Below are 20,537 nucleotides of genomic sequence, written 5' to 3'. Positions count from 1 at the left end.
GTGGTGTTCTTGGGCACAGGAACTATGGTGGTCTGCTTGAAACATGTAGGTATTACAGACTGGGTCAGGGAGAGGTTGAAAATGTCACAGAAGACACTTGCCACTCTCAAGCAAGGTTCTGTGTTGCTGCTTCGAAGCGAGCATAGAAGGCATTTAGTCTGGAAGACTTGTGTCACTGGGCAGCTCGCGGCTGTGTTTCCCTTTATAATCCGCAATAGTTTGCAAGCCCTGCTACATCCGATGAGCATCAGAGCCGGTGTAGTAGGATTTGATGTTAGTCCTGTATTGACGCTTTGCCTATTTGATGATTTGTCGGAGTGCGTAGCGGATTTCTTATGAGCTTCCGGCTCCTTGAAAGCGGCCGCGCAAGCCTTAGCTCAGTGTGGATGTTGCCTGTAATCTATGGCTTCTGGTTGGGATATGTACATATGGTCACTGTGGGGACAATGTCATCGATGCAGTTATTAATGAAACCGGTGACTGATGTGATAAACTCCTCAATGCTATCGGATGAATCCCGAAAAATAATCCAGTCTGCACCAGTGAAACAGTCCTGTATCTTAGCATCCGCGTCATCGGACCACTTCCGTACTGAGTGCGTCACTGGTACTTCCTGTTTAAGTTTTTGATTGTAAACAGGGATAAGGAGGCTAAAGTTATGGTCAGATTTGCCAAATGGAGGGTGAGGGAGATCTTTGTAAGCGTTTCTGTTTGTGGACTAAAGGTGATCGATCTAGGGTTGACATGCTCGTAGAAATTAGGTACGAAGGATATCATTTTTCCTGCGTTAAAATCAACGGCCACTAGGTGTGTCTCCTCTGGATGAGCATTTTCTTGTTTTATTATGTCCATATGCTGCTCGTTGAGTGAGGTCTTAGTGCCCTCGTCAGTTTGTGGTGGTTAATAGACAGCTATGAAAAACATAGATGAAAACTCTCTTGGTAAATAGTATGGTCTACAGCTTATCATGAGGTATTCTAACTCAGGCGAGCAGAACCTCGAGACTTCCTTAATATTAGAGATTGCATACCAGCTGTCGTTAACAAAGAGACACACACGTAGGGAACAAGGTGTCATTTGGGACACCGAACTCAAGTCTTTTTGTTCACCTGACCTAGAATTCCTCACAATCAAATGCCGACCGTATTATCTCCCAAGAGAATTCTTGTCGGTTATTGTCACAGCCGTGTATATCCGCCCACAAGCCGATGCCACGACGGCCCTCAAGGAACTTCACTGGACTCTATGCAAACTGGAAACCATATATCCTGAGGCTGCATTTATTGTAGCTGGGGATTTTAACAAAGTAAATTTGAGAACAAGGCTACCTAAATTCTATCAGCATATTGATTGTAGCACTTGCACTGGCAAAACACTGGACCACTGCTACTCTAACTTCCGTGATGGCTCTCCCCCACCCTCCTTTCGCCAAATCTGACCATGACGCCATTTTGCTCCTCCCTTCCTATAGGCAGAAACTCAAACAGGATGTACCCGTGACAAGGACTATTCAACGCTGGTCTGACCAATCGGAATCCACGCTTCAAGATTGTTTTGATCACACAGACTGGGACATGATCCGGGTAGCCTCAGAAAATAATGTTGATTTATACTCTGATACCCACTATGACTATTCAAACCTGGAATAGCCGTCATTTCTCAGAACAAGAATAGACTGATGAGTTTCAGAAGAAAGTCCTTTGTTTCTGAACATTTTGTGCCTGTAATCGAACCCACAAATGCTGATGCTCCAGATACTAGTCTAAAGAAGGCCAGTTTTATTGCTTCTTTAATCAGAACAACAGTTTTCAGCTGTGCTAACATAATTGCAAAAGGGTTTTCTGATGATCAATTAGCCTTTTAAAATGATAAACTTGGATTAGTTAACACAACGTGCCATTGGAACACAGGAGTGATGGTTGCTGATGTCACATCCTGACCAGTAATAGGGGTTATTTGTTATTATAGTTTGGTCAGGACGTGGCAGGGGGTGTTCGTTTCATGTGGTTTGGCTATGTATTTAGGTAGAGGGGTGTTTGGTTTATGCGATCTGGGGTTTGTTAGTCTATGTTCTATGTTAGTATCTTTTCTATGTTCTATCTAGTCTTTTGTATTTCTATGTGTAGTTAATTGGGGTTGGACCTTCAATTGGAGGCAGCTGGTTATTGTTGCCTCTGATTGAGGGTCCTATAATTAGGAGTTTGTTTTTCATGGGTTTTTTGTGGGAGATTGTTCTTGTTTAGCTGTTTGCCTGACGAGACTGTCCAGTTCGTTTTGTTTTGTATACGTGTTTTTCCTTCTTCACAAATAAAAAGAAGATGAGTATATATTTTCCCGCTGCGTCTTGCTCTGCACCCTACGACAACCGCAACAGCTGATAATGGGCCTCTGTACGCCTGTGTAGATATTCCATTAAAAAAAATCAGCCATTTCCAGCTACAATAGTCCTTTACAACATTACCAATGTCTACACCGTATTTCTGATCAATTTGATGTTATTTTAATGGGCAAAAAAACAAGGAAATTTCTTAGTGGCCCCAAACTTTTGAACGATAGTGTATATACTGTATTTTATACCATCTATTGCATCTTGCCTATGCCGCTCGGTCATTGCTCATCCATATATTTATACGTATATATTCTTATTTGCGGGTACTGGTCCCTTTACTTAGATTTGTGTTTATTAGGTAGTTGTTGTGTAATTGTTAGATTACGTGTTAGATATTGCTGCACTGTCGGAACTAGAAGCACAAGCATTTCGCTACACTCGCAATAACATCTGCTAACCATGTGTATGTAACAAATCAAATTTGATTTGACCATGTAACTGGTCTGGTGGTATTATGAGACCATCGTCTAATCTAAGGCAATGGGGGGCCAATCTTATCAACAACGGGATCTAATGTATGGCTGTTTTAAAATGTTTAAGTGAATAAGATTTCCCTGTATCTCTTACGATACAGACCTGAGAGAGCAAGCAGTGACAGCTCAGTAAATTAAAGGTTAAGATCAATACCCCCTGCTTTTTGTATCCATATTTTTCTCCCCTATCGAGAATGCAACCACAGCTAAACTCTCCTTTGACCTTTTTGCTGGTTGTATCAACAAAATTGTTATTATTCTGTTACTATACAATAATTTGCTATTCAACCATAGGCTACTCATCTGAGATAAGCTTTCATTCCGTTTTTTCCTTTGCATCACATGCTAGCCAGTTACATTGAAGGCCATACTCCAGCCCCATTTGCCTCCCACTGCCTTCCTTCCATTAATTTCAATATTTTACATTGAAAACATCAACACTGTTTCCTTGTTGAACCAGTATCAGTTGATTGTGAGAAATTATGCTGTGTTATTATGTACACAATGATGTCTCATGTTAAAATACCTACACTGTAATGAGTAGTAGAAAGGAATCTGTGAGACCGCAACAGGGATAAAGAATGAATAAGAAATAAAGAAGGGATAAAGAAAGAGATAAAGAAAGAGACACTCTAGACCCAAACTGCTACAGACCTATATCTATCCTACCCTGCCCTTCTAAGGTCTTCGAAAGCCAAGTTAATAAACAGATCACCGACCATTTCGAATCCCACCGTACCTTCTCCGCTATGCAATCTGGTTTCTGAGCTGGTCATGGGTGCACCTCAGCCACGCTCAAGGTCCTAAATGATATCATAACCACCATCGATAAAAGACAATACTGTGCAGCTGTATTCATCGACCTGGCCAAGGCTTTCGACTCTGTCAATCACCACATTCTTATCGGCAGACTCAACAGCCTTGGTTTCTCAAATGACTGCCTCGCCTGCTTCACCAACTACTTCTCAGACAGAGTTCAGTGTGTCAAATCGGAGGGCCTGTTGTCCAGACCTCTGGCAGTCTCTATGGGGGTGCCACAGGGTTCAATTCTCGGGCCGACTCTTTTCTCTGTATACATCAATGATGTCGCTTTTGCTGCTGGTGATTCTCTGATCCACCTCTACGCAGACGACACCATTCTGTATACTTCTGGCCCTTCTTTGGACACTGTGTTAACTAACCTCCAGACGAGCTTCAATGCCAACAACTCTCCTTCCGTGGCCTCCAACTGCTCTTAAATGCAAGTAAAACTAAATGCATGCTCTTCAACCGATCGCTGCCCACACCTGCCCCCCATCCAGCATCACTACTCTGGACGGTTCTGACTTAGAATATGTGGACAACTACAAATACCTAGGTGTGTGATTAGACTGTAAACTCTCCTTCCAGACTCACATTAAGCATCTCCAATCCAAAATTAAATCTAGAATCTGCTTCCTATTTCGCAACAAAGCCTCCTTCACTCATGCTGCCAAACATACCCTTGTAAAACTGACTATTCTACCGATCCTTGACTTTGGCGATGTCATTTACAAAATAGCCTCCAACACTCTACTCAGCAAATTGGATGCAGTCTATCACAGTGCCATCCCTTTTGTCACCAAAGCCCCATATACTACCCACCACTGCGACCTGTATGCTCTCGTTGGCTGGCCCTCGCTTCATATTCGTCGCCAAATCCACTGGCTCCAGGTCATCTATAAGTCTTTGCTAGGTAAAGCCCCGCCTTATCTCAGCTCACTGGTCACCATAGCAGCACCCACCCGTAGCACACGCTCCAGCAGGTATATCTCACTGGTCACCCCCAAAGCCAATTCCTCCTTTGGCCGCCTTTCCTTACAGTTCTCTGCTGCCAATGACTGGAACGAACTGCAATAATCACTGAAGCTGGAACCTCATATCTCCCTCACTAGCTTTAAACACCAGCTATCAGAGCAGCTCACAGGTCACTGCACCTGTACATAGCCCATCTGTAAATAGCCCATCAAACTACCTCATCCCCATACTGTTATTTTATTTATTTTGCTCCTTTGCACCCCAGTATCTCTACTTGCACACTCATCTTCTGCACATTTACCACTCCAGTGTTTAATTGCTATATTGTAATTATTTAGCCACTATGGCCTATTCATTGCCTTACCTCCCTTATCCTACCTCGTTTGCACATACTGTATATAGACTTTTTCTATTGTATTATTGACTGTATGTTTGTTATTCCATGTTTAACTCGGTGTTGTTGTTTGTGTCACACTGCTTTGCTTCATTTTGGTCAAGTTGCAGTTGTAAATGAGAACTTGTTCTCAACTAGCCTACCTGGTTAAATAAAGGTGAAATAAAAAAATGTAATAAAAAAAGTTGCTCAATCATCACCTAGTAACTTAACTTGAGGTTAATTGGACATTTGCACTGAACTGTTCATGTCTTTGTTTTTGCTGCAGCCTTACTACTTGTAAAGATAGAATAGAACAGCATAACTTTATTTTACACAGACAGAACTTAGGTAAAATATAGGACAATTCTCCACTGTAGTGTAGACAGACTAACCAGTCTTGCCTATCTTCTCTCCCTACCCAGGACGCTCCACCCCAGTACAACATCAGACAGTCTTTGGTAGGGTATCCCTATGATGAACAGACTGTTGCCATGACCCACGGAAATGTGGGGTCCCAGGTGAAAAAAAGCCTCTGTATTTACATAGTATTACCCACAGAGATATTATACATTCATTCATTTTTCCCTATTATAATCTCTATCGAAAAACCATCTGAGCTGCTTTCACAGTATTATTGATGCCCAGTACCATTTGATTTCAGTTGTCCTTATACTGAGGAGAAAATATTAACTTTGATGTAGCTCATCACTGTAATTTACACAGGCAGCCCAATTTGGATCTTTTTCCACTTGTTGGTCTTTTGACCAATCAGATCAACTATTGAAAAATAGAAAAAGTGATATAATATAAACATGTTTGCATGTGTGTCTGCAGCTTCCAGGAAGGCTGTTTATCATCGGTAAGCCGAGCAGCTACCACCTGGATGGGCCCCTGCCCCGCCTGCCATCCTATGAGAGCGTCCGTAAGAAGGACCGCCAGAGACAGATCCACTCCATGATAGCCGACCGCTTTGGTCTCAGCCCCACACAGTTTGAAACGGCGGTAAGTCACTCCTATGTTCTGGTCCAATTAATCACTGTATAAATTAGTTGACTAAGAACACATTCTCATTTACATCAATGAAACTGTGGAAGGATGTTGATGTATTCATACAGAACATTACAGTAAATGTTTCCTCATAAAATGTCTCTGTACCTACAGCCTCCTCCGGCGTATGAGGAGACTGTTCGCCAGTCCATGGTCATTTCCTCTGAAGACCTACAGTCTGTGGAGACATTTCCCTCAGACCTCCCTCTCTCCCCCTCTAGCCTTGAACACACAGTGACAATAGAGGCAGCCCCCTCACCTCACTAGCCTATTTAGAAGCCCATTCGGGAATCCCGCTCTGTCTAGATCAGGGGCTCCTTGAGGACCGGAGCATGACTGGTTTTCAACTTAGCATTTTAACCAGACTCACTTTCACACCATTGGCAAGAGGAAAGAAGAAACATCAACAAAGAAAGAGACATTGTCATGATAATGCATGACTCAGTTTCACTCAGTTTGTGATCCTGAGACCACTCTCGGCTCTGACTGTCATCAGTTGGTGTAGCGAGTGGTTTTAACATGACTGTACACTGTAAATGGCTTGATATCCTGCCACTGGAAATTATATCATTTATAAGTTACATTAGGGGTGTCAAACATGCGACCTGCTGGTTGGATCCGGCCCGTAAGTCCATTCAATCCAGCCCACTGGTTGTTTGAGTAAAAATAAATATCTGGGGAAAAACTTTCAATTGACATTGAAATGACTAAAACAAAATCTAATCTGTGTAGAAATTATTATGGACATACTTTTATAGTCTCTTCACTCTGTCCAGCTTGTGAAAGCTTGACAGTCAGGGAGCATCAAAAATGCAAAAAGTTATTGACAGAGGACTATTTTTTGCACATTATGATGGTGAGGAAATGTTAAATGCGCCCCTCTGGACCTCGGTGAAGACCGAATGCAGCCCCTGGTGCAAAATGAGTTTGACACCCCTGAGATAATCAAATAAGCCTACATTTCAAACTCTAGACATGCTCCAGTGTGTGGAAAGATGACATCCGCACCTCAGCAGCAGACATCTGATGCTTCATCACAACGTTCAAAGTCGTAGACAACCACAAAACAATGACATTGTCTCGGGTTGAACTTGTTAATGAAAAATCTAAATCCCCTTGTTACAAAAGAACACTGAGCTATGAATACTTAGCTACCTAACATGTACTGATATCTTTGAGTGTAGGGCCAGACCAGAGAGCTGTTGTGGTTGAATGCATCACAAATGATTAACACTACTGAGACAACGTCTGTGTACCAAATGGCACCCTAATTGTCAAAAGTAGTGCACTACATAGGGAATAGTGTGCCATTTGGGATGCAGTATGTGTTCACTCAGGGACGGTTAAACAGGTCAAAGTAACTATGCAGAAAAACTCACCAAGACCCTGACGTTTTAGCTTCTGGGCTAAACTGGAATGGGTGTTCTCAATGCGTTTTTAGACTGAGATACGTAACTATGCAAAACATTCATATTATGTCCGACCCAAATCCAAAAAATAAGTAAAAGTGAACTACGCACTTAAAATACCTATGCGCTTAAATGAAATAGCTGAACTATGCGCTTAAATAAAACATATTTGTATTAACTTGAGCTATATCAATCTGACGAGGATTAATATAAACCTTAGTGTCAAGATATCAAAAGAGAATACACTCCTGTTTCTGTTCATCTGTTTTTCTCTACCAGGTACAAATGTCCATAACCTAGATAGTGAGTCAATCAGTGGAGGGAGTAGCGACCTCATTTTGACCTCTCCCTCTTTGCAGAGTTATTCCCCCCCCCCCTCCAACTCTCGTGTACTGCACATTATCCTCCCTTATCAACTCTCATAACACATACTATATTTTTGTACATGATGTATCTCAACTACAGCACTCATCAGTTATTAGAGAGGGCCTCCATCATACATGTTTTGACAAGCTGTCGTTTCAAGGTGAAGGCACCAAGGGTATTCTGAATGTACTCCACACTCCCCTGCATACCACTATGAGAGGAGTTGAAATACCATTCATGCTATCTGTAACTCATACTCTAAAAAAAACCCACAAAAAACATGGCACCTTACTTAAACTCAGAGTAAAGAATGCTCTGTAAAATGTTTGGGGAATACTACACACATCCTGCCATGGGTGTCTATTTGGAGTTTCTTGTTTTTCTCTAAAATGGGTCAATCCTGGTGATTGTGAATGGGTTTACACAAAATTCCCCAGATACAAATTTGAGTTAATGGTTACAAGTCAACACCCAACGTCTCTTGAACCGGTGTTATCAACACAAAATTATGTGAAAGAGGTAGTTGGCTTTAAGAGACCACATGGGGCTGAGAGTAAATTATTAAGGAGAGTTCTTTAGAGTAGTCTGATGCTAATAACTGTGATATATTACTTCCCTCTGCTTTGTAGTATTTTTTGTTGTTTCACATTATCCCTCTATGGCCTGTTTAGAGAAATCAGAGGGGAAACTTCTGATGTGTTAAGCCTTGAAACACCCTGTGGTTAGTTCAGGAACTAGACCACACTCACACTTGATAAAGGGGTGGTTTCATGTTTTCCTTGTCAACCATACAGAGTTTTTCCCCCAGATGATACAAAACTATTTCCAAAAATGAAATACTTTTGGATACACATGAAATTGTTCCATTGACTAAGCTTACAATGCCCATAACAGACTGCTGATGTCATGATTATATATTTAAGCAATAAGGCACGAAGGGGTGTGGTATATGGCCAATATACCACGGCTAAGGGCTGTTCTTAGGCACGACGCAAAGTGGAGTGCCTGGATACAGCCCTTAGCTGTGGTATATTGGCCATATACCACAAACCTCCGAGGTTCCTTATTGCTATTATAAACTGGTTACCAACATCATTAGAGCAGTAAAAATACCAATCAGCATTCAGGGCTCAAACCACCCAGTTTATAAAAAACTTTATTGGATGGAGTGACACGTCTTCTTACAGCACAATAAGTCAGGCCTGTTGATTAAACTTTCGACCATAGTCAAATAGTGCAGGATCAATGACAATATGGCAACGGTCACCACAACAACACAGGAAACTTTGAGGAATTCCCTCAGAACTTCCAGAATCCTGCTCACCACACAGCAGCTCAGTTCCACAACATTCACGACAAAGGAGTCTGCGGTTGAACAGAACCTTTCAATCCGCCAAGTCCATAGAAAAAGTAGGGTTTGAGCTTCCACGGAGTGGAATATGAATGAGTCATCAGTCTTTACAACATGCCAACCAGTTTGAATTTGCCCTCTTGTTTGTTGGGCACTATGTTGATAAAGGTCTTGTAGAGCACAGTTCCCATGGGCAGCTTGGTGATGACCTTGAATGTCTCAGTGCTACGCGGGGCTGGAACATACACCTCCTTAGTGAACCTGACAATGCCATCCTCCAGGGCATATAGGGTGTTGTTGGTTCCAATCCCCACCTGAGAGAGAGAGGTGGGGGATAGAGCGTGAGAGAGATTAGTTGACAATCAACCGGCGACCTGCAGACATTTGAAGGCTTCCAGGGGTGTATTCACTAGGAACCAAACGGAATCAAACGAAACAAAGAGGGGCCTACCTGAATTTGTCCAATAGAAACTTACAATTTGTTTTCTGGTTGGAGTAAAATGTTTCTGTTGCAAAACATTTAGCTGTGGTGTTAAACTATTTGCTACGATGTGCATGTGATGAATACACCCCAGGATATTAACAGTGGGAAACCTTACATGTGCTCCTGGTTGCCACCGCATGAGCCTCTGTGTTGCTAGGATGTTGCCAGCATGGACAAAGTTCCCTGAAGGTGGATGCCAACAAAACAGAAGTGTTAGTTAGACGATGCACACCTGACGTGTGTAAAATCAAAATACATAACATGCACCTCACAGAGAAGTCAGAACTAAGCATAGCATACTAACAAATAAGAGCATTCACGTAGCTACCATCTGTTTTCTTGAAGCCATATCTGCGACCGGGACTCTTTCCCCCGAGGTTCTTGCTGCTACCGCCTGCCTTCTTGGATGCAAAGCGCACCCAGTCCACAAGAGAGGACTGGCAAGGGAGCAGAAGACCTGCAATTTTGTTGAGTAAACATTGTAGCTTGGAAACATTGTAGCAGTCGTAGCAAGGGGATACATTTGAAGCAGTCAATACAGTTGATAAATGACTGTCTGGCTTGTATGAAGGCAGTGGGCTGTTCAATACTATTTGTGATGCTCATGCTATGTTAGCAACTTCTTTCCAATGTAGGTAGCTAGTAGCCTGATACACCAGTCATAGTCCCGACTAGACCATGCTATCCAATCCCTGGACAGCATGGCCACACATTACTACATAGACGAAAACCTAAGCGTCTCGTCTGTCACGAATGTTGGGGGGGGCTGCCTTAATCAACATCCACGTCTTCGGCCCCATCCCTTTCCCTATATAGGGTGGAATTTGAGACAAAATATCCAAAGGAATGTTTTATTAAACAGACTTTCCAAACATGGATCTATTGTAGACCCACTTTCTCGCTGCTTACCCCATGTCAAAATAAAAGTCCTGCACGTGTGCCATATGTGCACAAACAAGCAATAACTTGTGGGGGACTTTTATTTAGACATGAGGAAAGCAGAGAGGAAGTGGGTCTACAACAGAAGTCTTTAATAATATGTTCCTTTGGAAAGGTTGTCTAAAGTTCCACCCTATTACGAACAAACCCCATAGACAATTGGTAGAGTACGTTCAAATATAATTTTTATCAACATTCGTGACAGACAAAGGACATTTAGGTTTTCGTCTACTATAAGTGTCCCCTGCTGTTCAGGGATTGGATAGCATTGTCATGTTGGGAATAAATTAGCTCGAGACACCAAGGGGGCTTTACAGCCTCTTAGGGTTCTCAGCTGAAAATATGGACCACAGCTGGACACTATTGAAGCCATTGGACGAAGTTTATCATAGCGCCTTATTAGGGGTGATAGGTTCAGTACATATCATTGCATTTTGTATCATAAAGTAGACATGAGTTAGGTAAATCTGTTTTTAGTTTGTGGAATGATCTCCAAAAGTACAAGTTGGTGGAGTTGGTGTCTCTAGAGCAATTCAGGCGGATGTTAGGGGGCCTTTTTCCTGAAGAATGTGATGGTTCCATATTCATAGTGTTCTGCTTGTCGAGTTTTGTGTTTGCTTTTCTTGTAGAACGACTGCTTTTTACCATGTCAGCTCGGGGATTCAATCTTGCAACCAGTTACAAGTCCAACGCTCTAACCACTAGGCTACCTGCTGTTTTGGCAAGTTGGTTAGGATATTTACTTTGTGCATGACAAGTAATTTTTCCAACAATTGTTTACAGACAGATTATTTCACTTATAATTCACTGTATCACAATTCCAGTGGGTCAGAAGTTTACATACACTAAATTGACTGTCTTTAAACAGCTTGAAAAATTCCAGAAAATGATGTCATGCTTTAGAAGCTTCTGATAGGCTAATTGACATAAGTCAATTGGAGGTGTACCTGTGGATGTATTTCAAGGCCTACCTTCAAATTCAGTGCCTCTTTGCTTGACATCATGGGAAAATCAAAAGAAATCAGCCAAGACCTCAGAAAAGAATTGTAGACCTCCACTAGTCTGGTTCATCCTTGGGAGCAATTTCCAAATGCCCGAAGGTACCACGTTCATCTGTACAAATAATAGTACGCAAGTATTAACACCATGGGACCACGCAGCCGTCACACCGCTCAGGAAGGAGACGCGTTCTGTCTCCAAGAGATGAACGTACTTTGGTGCGAAAAGTGCAAATCAATCCCAGAACAGCAGCAGGGGACCTTGTGAAGATGCTGGAAGAAACAGGTACAAAAGTATCTATATCCACAGTAAAACAAGTCCTAAATCGACATAACCTGAAAGGCCACTCAGCAAGGAGGAAGCCACTGCTAAAAAAAAACGCAATAAAAAAGCCAGACTCCGGTTTGCAACTGCACATGGGGACAAAGATCTTACTTTTTGGAGAAATGTCCTCTGGTCTGATGAAACAAAAATAGAACTGTTTGGCCAAAATGAACATCATTATGTTTGGAGGAAAAAGGGGGAGGCTTGCAAGCCAAAGAACACCATCCCAACCGTGAAGCACGGGGGTGGCAGCATCATGTTGTGGGGGTGCTTTGCTGCAGGAGGGACTGGTGCACTTCACAAAATAGATGGCATCATGAGATAGGAAAACTGTGGATATTTTGAAGCAACATCTCAAGACATAAGTCAGGAAGTTAAAGCTTGGTCGCAAATGGGTCTTCCAAATGGACAATGACCCCAAGCATACATCCAAAGTTGTGGCAAAATGGCTTAAGGACAACAAAGTCAAGGTATTGGAGTGGCCATCACAAAGCCCTGACCTCAATCCTATAGAATATTTGTGGGCAGAACTGAAAAAATGTGTGCGAGCAAGGAGGCCTACAAACCTGACTCAGTTACACCAGGACTGTTTTGGCCCATTCCTCCTAACTTATTGTGGGACGCTTGTGGAAGGCTACCCGAAACATTTGACCCAAGTTAAACAATTTAAAGGCAATGCTACCAAATACTAATTGAGTGTATGTAAACTTCTGACCCACTGGGAATGTGATGAAAGAAATAAAAGCTGAAATAAATCACTCTCTCTTCTATTATTCTGACATTTCACATTCTTAAAATAAAGTGTTGTTTCTAACTGACCTAAGACAGGGAATTTTTACTAGGATTAAATGTCAGGAATTGTGAAAAAACTGAGTTAAAATGTATTTGGATAAGGTGTAGGTAAACTTCTGACTTCAACTGTAGATATGTATAGAGTAATTGATGTGTATATAGGGCTCCCAAGTGGCGCAGGGGTCTAAGGCACTGCATCTCAGTGCTAGAGGCATCACTACAGACCCTGGTACGATTCCAGGCTGTATCACAAACGGCCGTTATTGGGAGTCCCATAAGGCAGCGCACAATTGGCCCAGCATCGTTAGGGTTTGGCCGGGGTAGGCCGTCATTGTAAATAAGAATTTGTTCTTAGGAGCACTCCCTTTAAGAGTGTCAGATAACCGTAGCTTGTTACCTGTAAAAAAGACACCTGTCCACAGAAGCAATCAATCAATCAGATTCCAAACTCTCCACCATGGCCAAGACCAAATAGCTCTCCAAGGATGTCAGGGACAAGATTGTAGACCTACACAAGGCTAGAATGGGCTACAAGACCATCGCCAAGCAGCTTGGTGAGAAGGTGACAACATTTAGTGCGATTATTCGCAAAAGGAAGAAACACAAAAGCACTGTCAATATCCCTCGGCCTGGGGTTCCATGCAAGATCTCACCCCGTGGAGTTAAAATGATCATGAGAATGGTGAGGAATCAGCCCAGAACTACACGGGAGGATCTTGTCAATGATCTCAAGGCAGCTGGGACCATAGTCACCAAGAAAACAATTGGTAACACACTACGCCTTGAAGGACTGAAATCCTGCAGCGTCCGCAAGGTCCCCCTGCTCAAGAATACATATACATGCCCGTCTGAAGTTTGCCAATGAACATCTGAATGACTCAGAGGACAACTGGTGAAAGTGTTGTGGTCAGATGAGACCAAAATGGAGCTCTCTGACATCAACTCAACTCGCCGTGTTTGGAGGAGGAGGAATGCTGTCTATGACCCCAAGAACACCATCTCCACCGTCAAACATGGAGGTGGAAACATTATGCTTTGGGGGTGTTTTTCTGCTAAGGGGACAGGACAACTTCACTGCATCAAAGGGACGATGGACGGGGCCCATGTACCGTCAAATCTTGGGTGAGAACCTCCTTCCCTTAACCAGGGCATTGAAAATGGGTCGTGGATGGGTATTCCAGCATGACAATTACCCAACACACACGGCCAAGGCTACAAAGGAGTGGCTCAAGAAGAAGCACATTAAGGTCCTGGAGTGGCCTAGCCAGTCTCCAGACCTTAATCCCATAGAAAATCTGTGGAGGGAGCTGAAGGTTCGAGTTGCCAAACGTCAGCCTCGAAACCTTAATGACTTGGAGAAGATCTGCAAAGAGGAGTGGGACAAAATCCCTCCTGAGATGTGTGCAAGCCTGGTGGCCAACTACAAGAAACGTCTGACCTCTGTGATTGCCAACAAGGGTTTTGCCACCAAGTACTAAGTCATGTTTTGCAGAGGGGTCAAATACTTATTTCCCTCATTAAAATGCAAATAATTTTATAACATTTTTGACATGCGGTTTTCTGGATTTTTTTGTTGTTATTCTGTCTCTCACTGTTCAAATAAACCTACTATTAAAATTATAGACTGATAATTTCTTTGTAAGTGGGCAAACGTACAAAATCAGCAGGGGATCAAATACTTTTTTCCCCCACTGTATATAGATATGTATTATGTAATTGATTTGTATATAGATATGTATTGTGTAATTGATTTGTATATAGATATATGTATTGTGTAATTGATGTGTATATAAACTCAGCAAGAAAAGAAACGTCCCTTTTTCAGGACCCTGTCTTTCAAAGATAATTCGTAAAAATCCAACTTCACAGATTTGTAAAGGGTGTAAACACTGTTTCCCATGCTTTTTCAATGAACCATAAACAATTAACGAACATGCACCTGTGGAACGGTCGTTAAGACACTAACAGCTTACAGACGGTAGGCAATTAAGGTCACAGTTATGAAAACTTAGGACACTAAAGAGGCCTTTCTACTGACTCTGAAAAACACCAAAATTAAGACGCCCAGGGTCCCTGCTCATCTGTGTGAACGTGCCTTAGGCATGCTGCAAGGAGGCATGAGGACTGCAGATATGGCCAGGGCAATAAATTGAAATGTCCGTACTGTGAGACGCCTAAGACAGCGCTACAGGGAGACAGGACGGACAGCTGACCGTCCTCGCAGTGGCAGACCATGTGTAACAACACCTGCACAGGATCGGTACATCCGAACATCACACCTGCGGGACAAGTACAGGGTGGCAACAACAACTGTCCGAGGCTGGACTGAGGGCTTGTAGGCCTGTTGTAAGGCAGGTCCTTACCAGACATCACCGGCAACGTCGCCTATGGGCACAAACCCACCGTCGCTGGACCAGACAGGACTGGCAAAAAGTGCTCTCCACTGATGAGTAGCGGTTGTGTCTCACCAGGGGTTATGGTCAGATTCGCGTTTATCGTCGAAGGAATGAGCGTTACACCGAGGCCTGTACTCTGGAGCGGGATCGATTTGGAGGTGGAGGGTCCGTCTTGGTCTGGGGCGGTGTGTCACTGAATCATCGGGCTGAGCTTGTTGTCATTGCAGGCAATCTCAATGCTGTGCATTACAGGGAAGACCTCCTCCTCCCTCATGTGGTACCCTTCTTGCAGGCTCATCCTGACATGACCCTCCAGCATGACAATGCCACCAGCTATACTGCTCATTCTGTGCGTGATTCCCTGCAAGACAGGAATGTCAGTGTTCTGCCATGGCCAGTGAAGAGCCCGGATCTCAATCCCATTGAGCACGTCTGGTACCTGTTGGATCGGGGGGTGAGGGCTAGGGCCATTCTCCCCAGAAATGTCCAGGAACTTGCAGGTGCCTTGGTGGAAGAGTGGGGTAACATCTCACAGCAAGAACTGGCAACTCTGGTGCAGTCCATGAGGAGGAGATGCACGGCAGTACTTAATGCAGCTGGTGGCCACACCAGATACTGACTGTTACTTTTGATTTTGAACCCCCTTTGTTCAGGGACACATTATTTCATGTCTGTTAGTCACATATATGTGGAACTTGTTCAGTTTGTGTCTCAGTTGTTGAATCTTATGTTCATCCAAATATTTACACATGTTAAGTTTGCTGAAAATAAACGCAGTTGACAGTGAGGAGTTTTCTTTTTTTGCTGAGTTTAGATTTGTAGTGTAATTGATGTGTATATAGGGCTCACGAGTGGTGCAGCGGTCTAAGGCACTGCATCTCAGCAATAGAGACGCCATTACAGACCCTGGTTTGATTCCAGGCTGTATCACAACCGGCTGTAATTGGGCGGCTCACAATTGGCCCAGCATCGTCCGGGTTAGATATATAAATCCTTGCTTGCAATGCTGGTTTGGAAGCCTTTGGATCTTAACTTTCATATCAGTGAGAAATAATCTTTAACACACTTAGTGTTTGTAGTTTCGCAAAGTTGTTTTCAATAACACAGCCTCCAAGCAGAGGTACAACACCTCTTCTCACCTCGGGCTCGCATTTCCATTGGGCCATTCCATTCCACATGTTCAGCTGGAAGCAGGTGTTCTTATAAACACAGCCGGGTGCAGCTTTGCTAAACTGCGTACAGTAATATATTTTGTTTTTGTAAAATTCTCTCGCTTATATGAAAGTTTCAAAATCATAACACAAGCGAGGTATATTTGCGTTTGGACCGAGCATTTGGGCAGCACTTGAGCGTCTGTGCATTATTACAGTGCCTTCAGAAAGTATTCATAACCCTTGACTTTCCACATTTTGTGTTACAGCCTGAATTCAAAATGGATTAAATATATTATTTTTCTCACCCATCTAACCACTATACCTCATAATGAAAAAGTGAAAACATGCTTTTAGAAATGTTTGCACATTTACTGAAAGTGAAATACAGAAAGTATTCAAAACAAATTTTATTGATTTGACTTCAGACCCCTTGACTTTTTCCACATTGTAACGTTAGTGTTATTCTCAAATTGTTGAACAAAATGTATCCTCAATCTACACACAATACCCCATAATAACAAAGCAAAAACAGGTTTGTAGATTTTTTTGCAAATGCATTAAAAATAAAAAACAGAAATACCTTATTTACAGAATTATTCAGACTCTGCTATGAGACTCAAAATTGACCTCAGGTGGATCCTGTTTCCATTGATCATCCTTGAGATGTTTCTACAACTTGATTGGAGTCCACCTGTGGTAAATTAAATTGATTGGACATGATTTGGAAAAGCACACATCTGTCTATATACATTAAGGTCCCACTGTTGACAGTGCATTTCTGAGCAAAAACCAAGCCATGAGGTCGAAGGAATTGTACTTAGAGCTCCGTAGACAGGATTGATAGGCACAGATCTGGGGAAAGGTACCAAATAATTTCTGCAGCATTGAAGGTCCCGAAGAACACAGTGGCCTCCATCATTCTTAAATGGAAGAAGTTTGGATCCACCAAGACTCTTCCTAAAGCTGGCCACCTGGCCAAACTGAGCAATTGGGGGAGAAGGGCCTTGGTCAGGGAGGTGACCATAACCTAATGGTCACTGACAGAGCTCCAGAATTCCTTTATGCAGATGGGAGAACCTTTCAGAAGGACAATCATCTCTGCAGCACTCCACCAATCAGGCCTTTATGGTAGAGTGACCAGACGGAAGCCACTCCTCATTAAAAGGCACATGACAGCCCACTTGGAGTTTGCCAAAAGGCGCCAAAAGGACTCTCAGACCATGAGAAACAAGATTTTCTGGTCTGATGAAACCAAGATTGAACTCCTTGGCCTGAATGACAAACGTCACGTCTGGACGAAACCTGGCACCATCCCTACGGTGAAGCATGGTGGTGGCAGCATCATGCTGTGGGGATGTTATTCAGCAGCAGGGACTGGGAGACTAGTCAGGATCAAGGGATGGAGCAAAGTAGAGAGAGATCCTTGATGAAAACCTGCTTCAGAGCGCTCAGGATCTCAGACTGGGGCGAAGGTTCACCTTCCAACAGGACAATGACCCTAAGCACACAGCCAAGACAACACAGGAGTGGCTCTGAATGTCCTTGAGTGGCCCAGCCAGAGCCAGGACTTGAACTCGATCAAACATCTCTGGAGAGACCTGAAAATAGCTGTGCAGCGATGCTACCCATCCAACCTGACAGAGATTGAGAGGATCAGCAGAGAAGAATGAAACTCCCCAAATACAGGTGTGCCAAGCTTGAAGCATCATACCCATGAAGACGCAAGGCTGTAATCACTGCCAAAGGTGCTTCAACAACATACTGAGTAAAGGGTCTGAATACATATGTAAATGTAATATTAAACTGTAACTAGGCCACTCAGGAATGTTTAACGTCGTCTTGGTAAGAAACTCCAGTGTATATTTGGCTTTGTGCAGGCCCTAAATATATTGCTTTTCATCAAAGCGTCATCATTGAGGGGGGATGGTGTTATTTTAGTTTTCCAAACAATCGATTTAAATATCAGATTGCATGGTTGGCTATAAGTTACTTGGCCAGACTGCAAATGAAACCACCCATGATTGAAATTCTGTGTGCTTTCCTGTGATCTTGGCCGGGCCAGTAATACTCTCCTTCGGGCTAGTAGTTTCACTTGGTATGCCACTGGCATATTTACTAAATGTACCTGTATAAATTGCTTTAACAATGGAAACCCTGATACACTTTAATCTTTGTTTGACAAGTCCTTCTGAAATGTCATTAAAATGACCTTTCAAATTATATAACCAACTCTGAAGCACCAGCTTTAACTATTATTTAAAAAATAACCCATATTCTGCCATTGACATTAGAATGTTGGAAGCTTAGCCATAGAATTCCATTTAGTGGGGCAGCTATGTTTTTGGATTCTAACTTTGGTGATAGAGGCGCCACATTTCACAGACACACAGCTAAATGGTATCGGCTTTTTTGGTCCTCCAATAATCGTCATCGGCGTTGAAAAATCATAAATCGGTCGACCTCTACTCATTACAGTTCTGTTCTGAAAACCAATTTTTTTTTAACAGAGTGGACAAAGTTTTGTTGACTTTACCCTTTGTCAATTTTTTTATTAAAAAAAAATGCATTGTTTAGGAGTGCAAATGCGAATCGAGTAATTGCGCACTTCACAGGGTAGGCGTTCCCTAACGGAAATATACAAATGTTGGCTAGAACACGCCAATAGGATCTTGCTAGCTTGTGCTTGGTTCTGCCCACTATGACTCATTTGCTCCCATTGGAAGCGACAGTCTTAGTTTTATGCAATGGGTGGGTCTAATCCTGAATGCTGATTGGTTAAAACTGCATTCCAGCCGGTGTCTATTCCACAAGTTGCCACCGCTAAATCTATTATGTTAAAAGGCCCATTTACTCTGTTCCATTTGACGGTGCAATCCACTGTCTCATCAGCCCAGCCAGGCAATTTATAAACTGGATCTCCACTATAAAAAGCATCTAGACATTATCTTACATATATTTTAGACTAACATTTTGTTTTCATCAGGGAGATTTGTATAAACCTTGCTGTCCCTCTCCGACATTTGCAACATGGTTTCAATATTCAAATTCGATCTCCTGCTGTCACATAATAATGAACGTGTCGGGAGTCGGGATGAGACAGACAGGCAGGCAGTGTCTGCCAGTCGAAATCATGAATCAGCTGGCATCATTTTTATTGATATATATTTAAGGTAAAATGAAAAGTAGCTCATTTGCAGTCTTTCCAGCTTCCGATTGAAGTGATTGTGTTACTGTTGCTGTGTTGTTGGCTTGCTCCTCTGAATAAGAGTGACCTGACGAGTGAGCACATTTTCTATGCCAATGCAAGTGCGGCTACTTTGCTGTTATTCTGGCTGCACTTTTTGACTTGACTAAATTAGCCGTAGTTGGCAAGCTAGCAAGCAAGGGATAAGAAAGTTGCCAGCCTGGATGACAATGGAACATTTAGAATGAACGACTGGGTCGCAACCTTAGATACAAAACAAAAAGACTGAACAACTGTGTCGTGTCTCTAGCAACCCTAGATTTGTGTGGGGACTATATCTTGCAGAAGGATTAAATAGTATGAGTAAATTAGTCAAAATAAAGTTTAATGAAAATATGTCAATAATTATTTTAATATGCTGGTAACTCATGGTATAAAAGTGATAATGCCTTCGAAGACAGAGTTTGGAGGATATGTTGACACGGTTTGCAGGCCCTCGACGAACAAAACCCGTGAGCTCCCGAGTGGCGCAGTGGTTTAAGACACTGCAATGCCTTGTTCGAATCCAGGCTGCATCACATCTGCAGGTAGCCTAGCGTTGGGCCAGTAACCGAAAGGTTGCTGAATCGAATCCCTGAGCTAACAAGGTAAAACATCTGTTGTTCTGCCCCTGAACAAGGCAGTTAACCCACTGTTCATTGGCAGTCATTGTAAATAAGAATTTGTTCTTAACTGGCTTGCCTAGTTAAATTCAAAAAATATATCCGCCACTTAAATAAAAAATATTTGGTTAAGCTATGCAGAAGGTACGAGAGAGTGGCTAATGCCATGCCAGCTAGCTTCAAAAACACGTTATCCAGCTGGGAAACTTTACAATAAATGAGCGTCATTGACGTGTGTTTCATAGAGAGGTTTGAATTAACGCAATAAATTGTAACGTGTATATTTTACCTGCTCTGGACTTGAACATCAAGGACGCGAGCGCCGCCATGTTGGATCACGTGACGTCAACGTTGTCACATCAAATTCTAAACTACTGACCGCTTGTCATTAGTTACCACAGCCAAAGTCAAAATTG

General features: G+C 42.6%; 1 protein-coding gene across 1 annotated transcript; it reads right to left on the bottom strand.

The window, feature by feature from the left end:
* Positions 1-8,958: 8,958 nt before the first annotated feature.
* Positions 8,959-20,493, bottom strand: LOC115153486 (39S ribosomal protein L27, mitochondrial). The gene is made up of 4 exons (XM_029698972.1): positions 20,411-20,493; positions 10,000-10,128; positions 9,787-9,854; positions 8,959-9,501 (listed from the first exon to the last, which is right to left on the bottom strand). Exons 1-4 carry the CDS (start codon positions 20,448-20,450, stop codon positions 9,295-9,297), a joined length of 444 nt encoding a protein of 147 aa, XP_029554832.1. The 5' UTR covers positions 20,451-20,493; the 3' UTR covers positions 8,959-9,294.
* Between the last annotated feature and the right edge of the window lie 44 nt (positions 20,494-20,537).

The sequence above is a fragment of the Salmo trutta genome, chromosome 18 (assembly GCF_901001165.1).
Source record: "Salmo trutta chromosome 18, fSalTru1.1, whole genome shotgun sequence".
Classification (NCBI taxonomy): Eukaryota; Metazoa; Chordata; class Actinopteri; order Salmoniformes; family Salmonidae; genus Salmo; species Salmo trutta.
The sequence above is the reverse complement of the archived record's forward strand: the minus strand, read 5'-3'. Positions and strand labels throughout refer to the sequence as shown.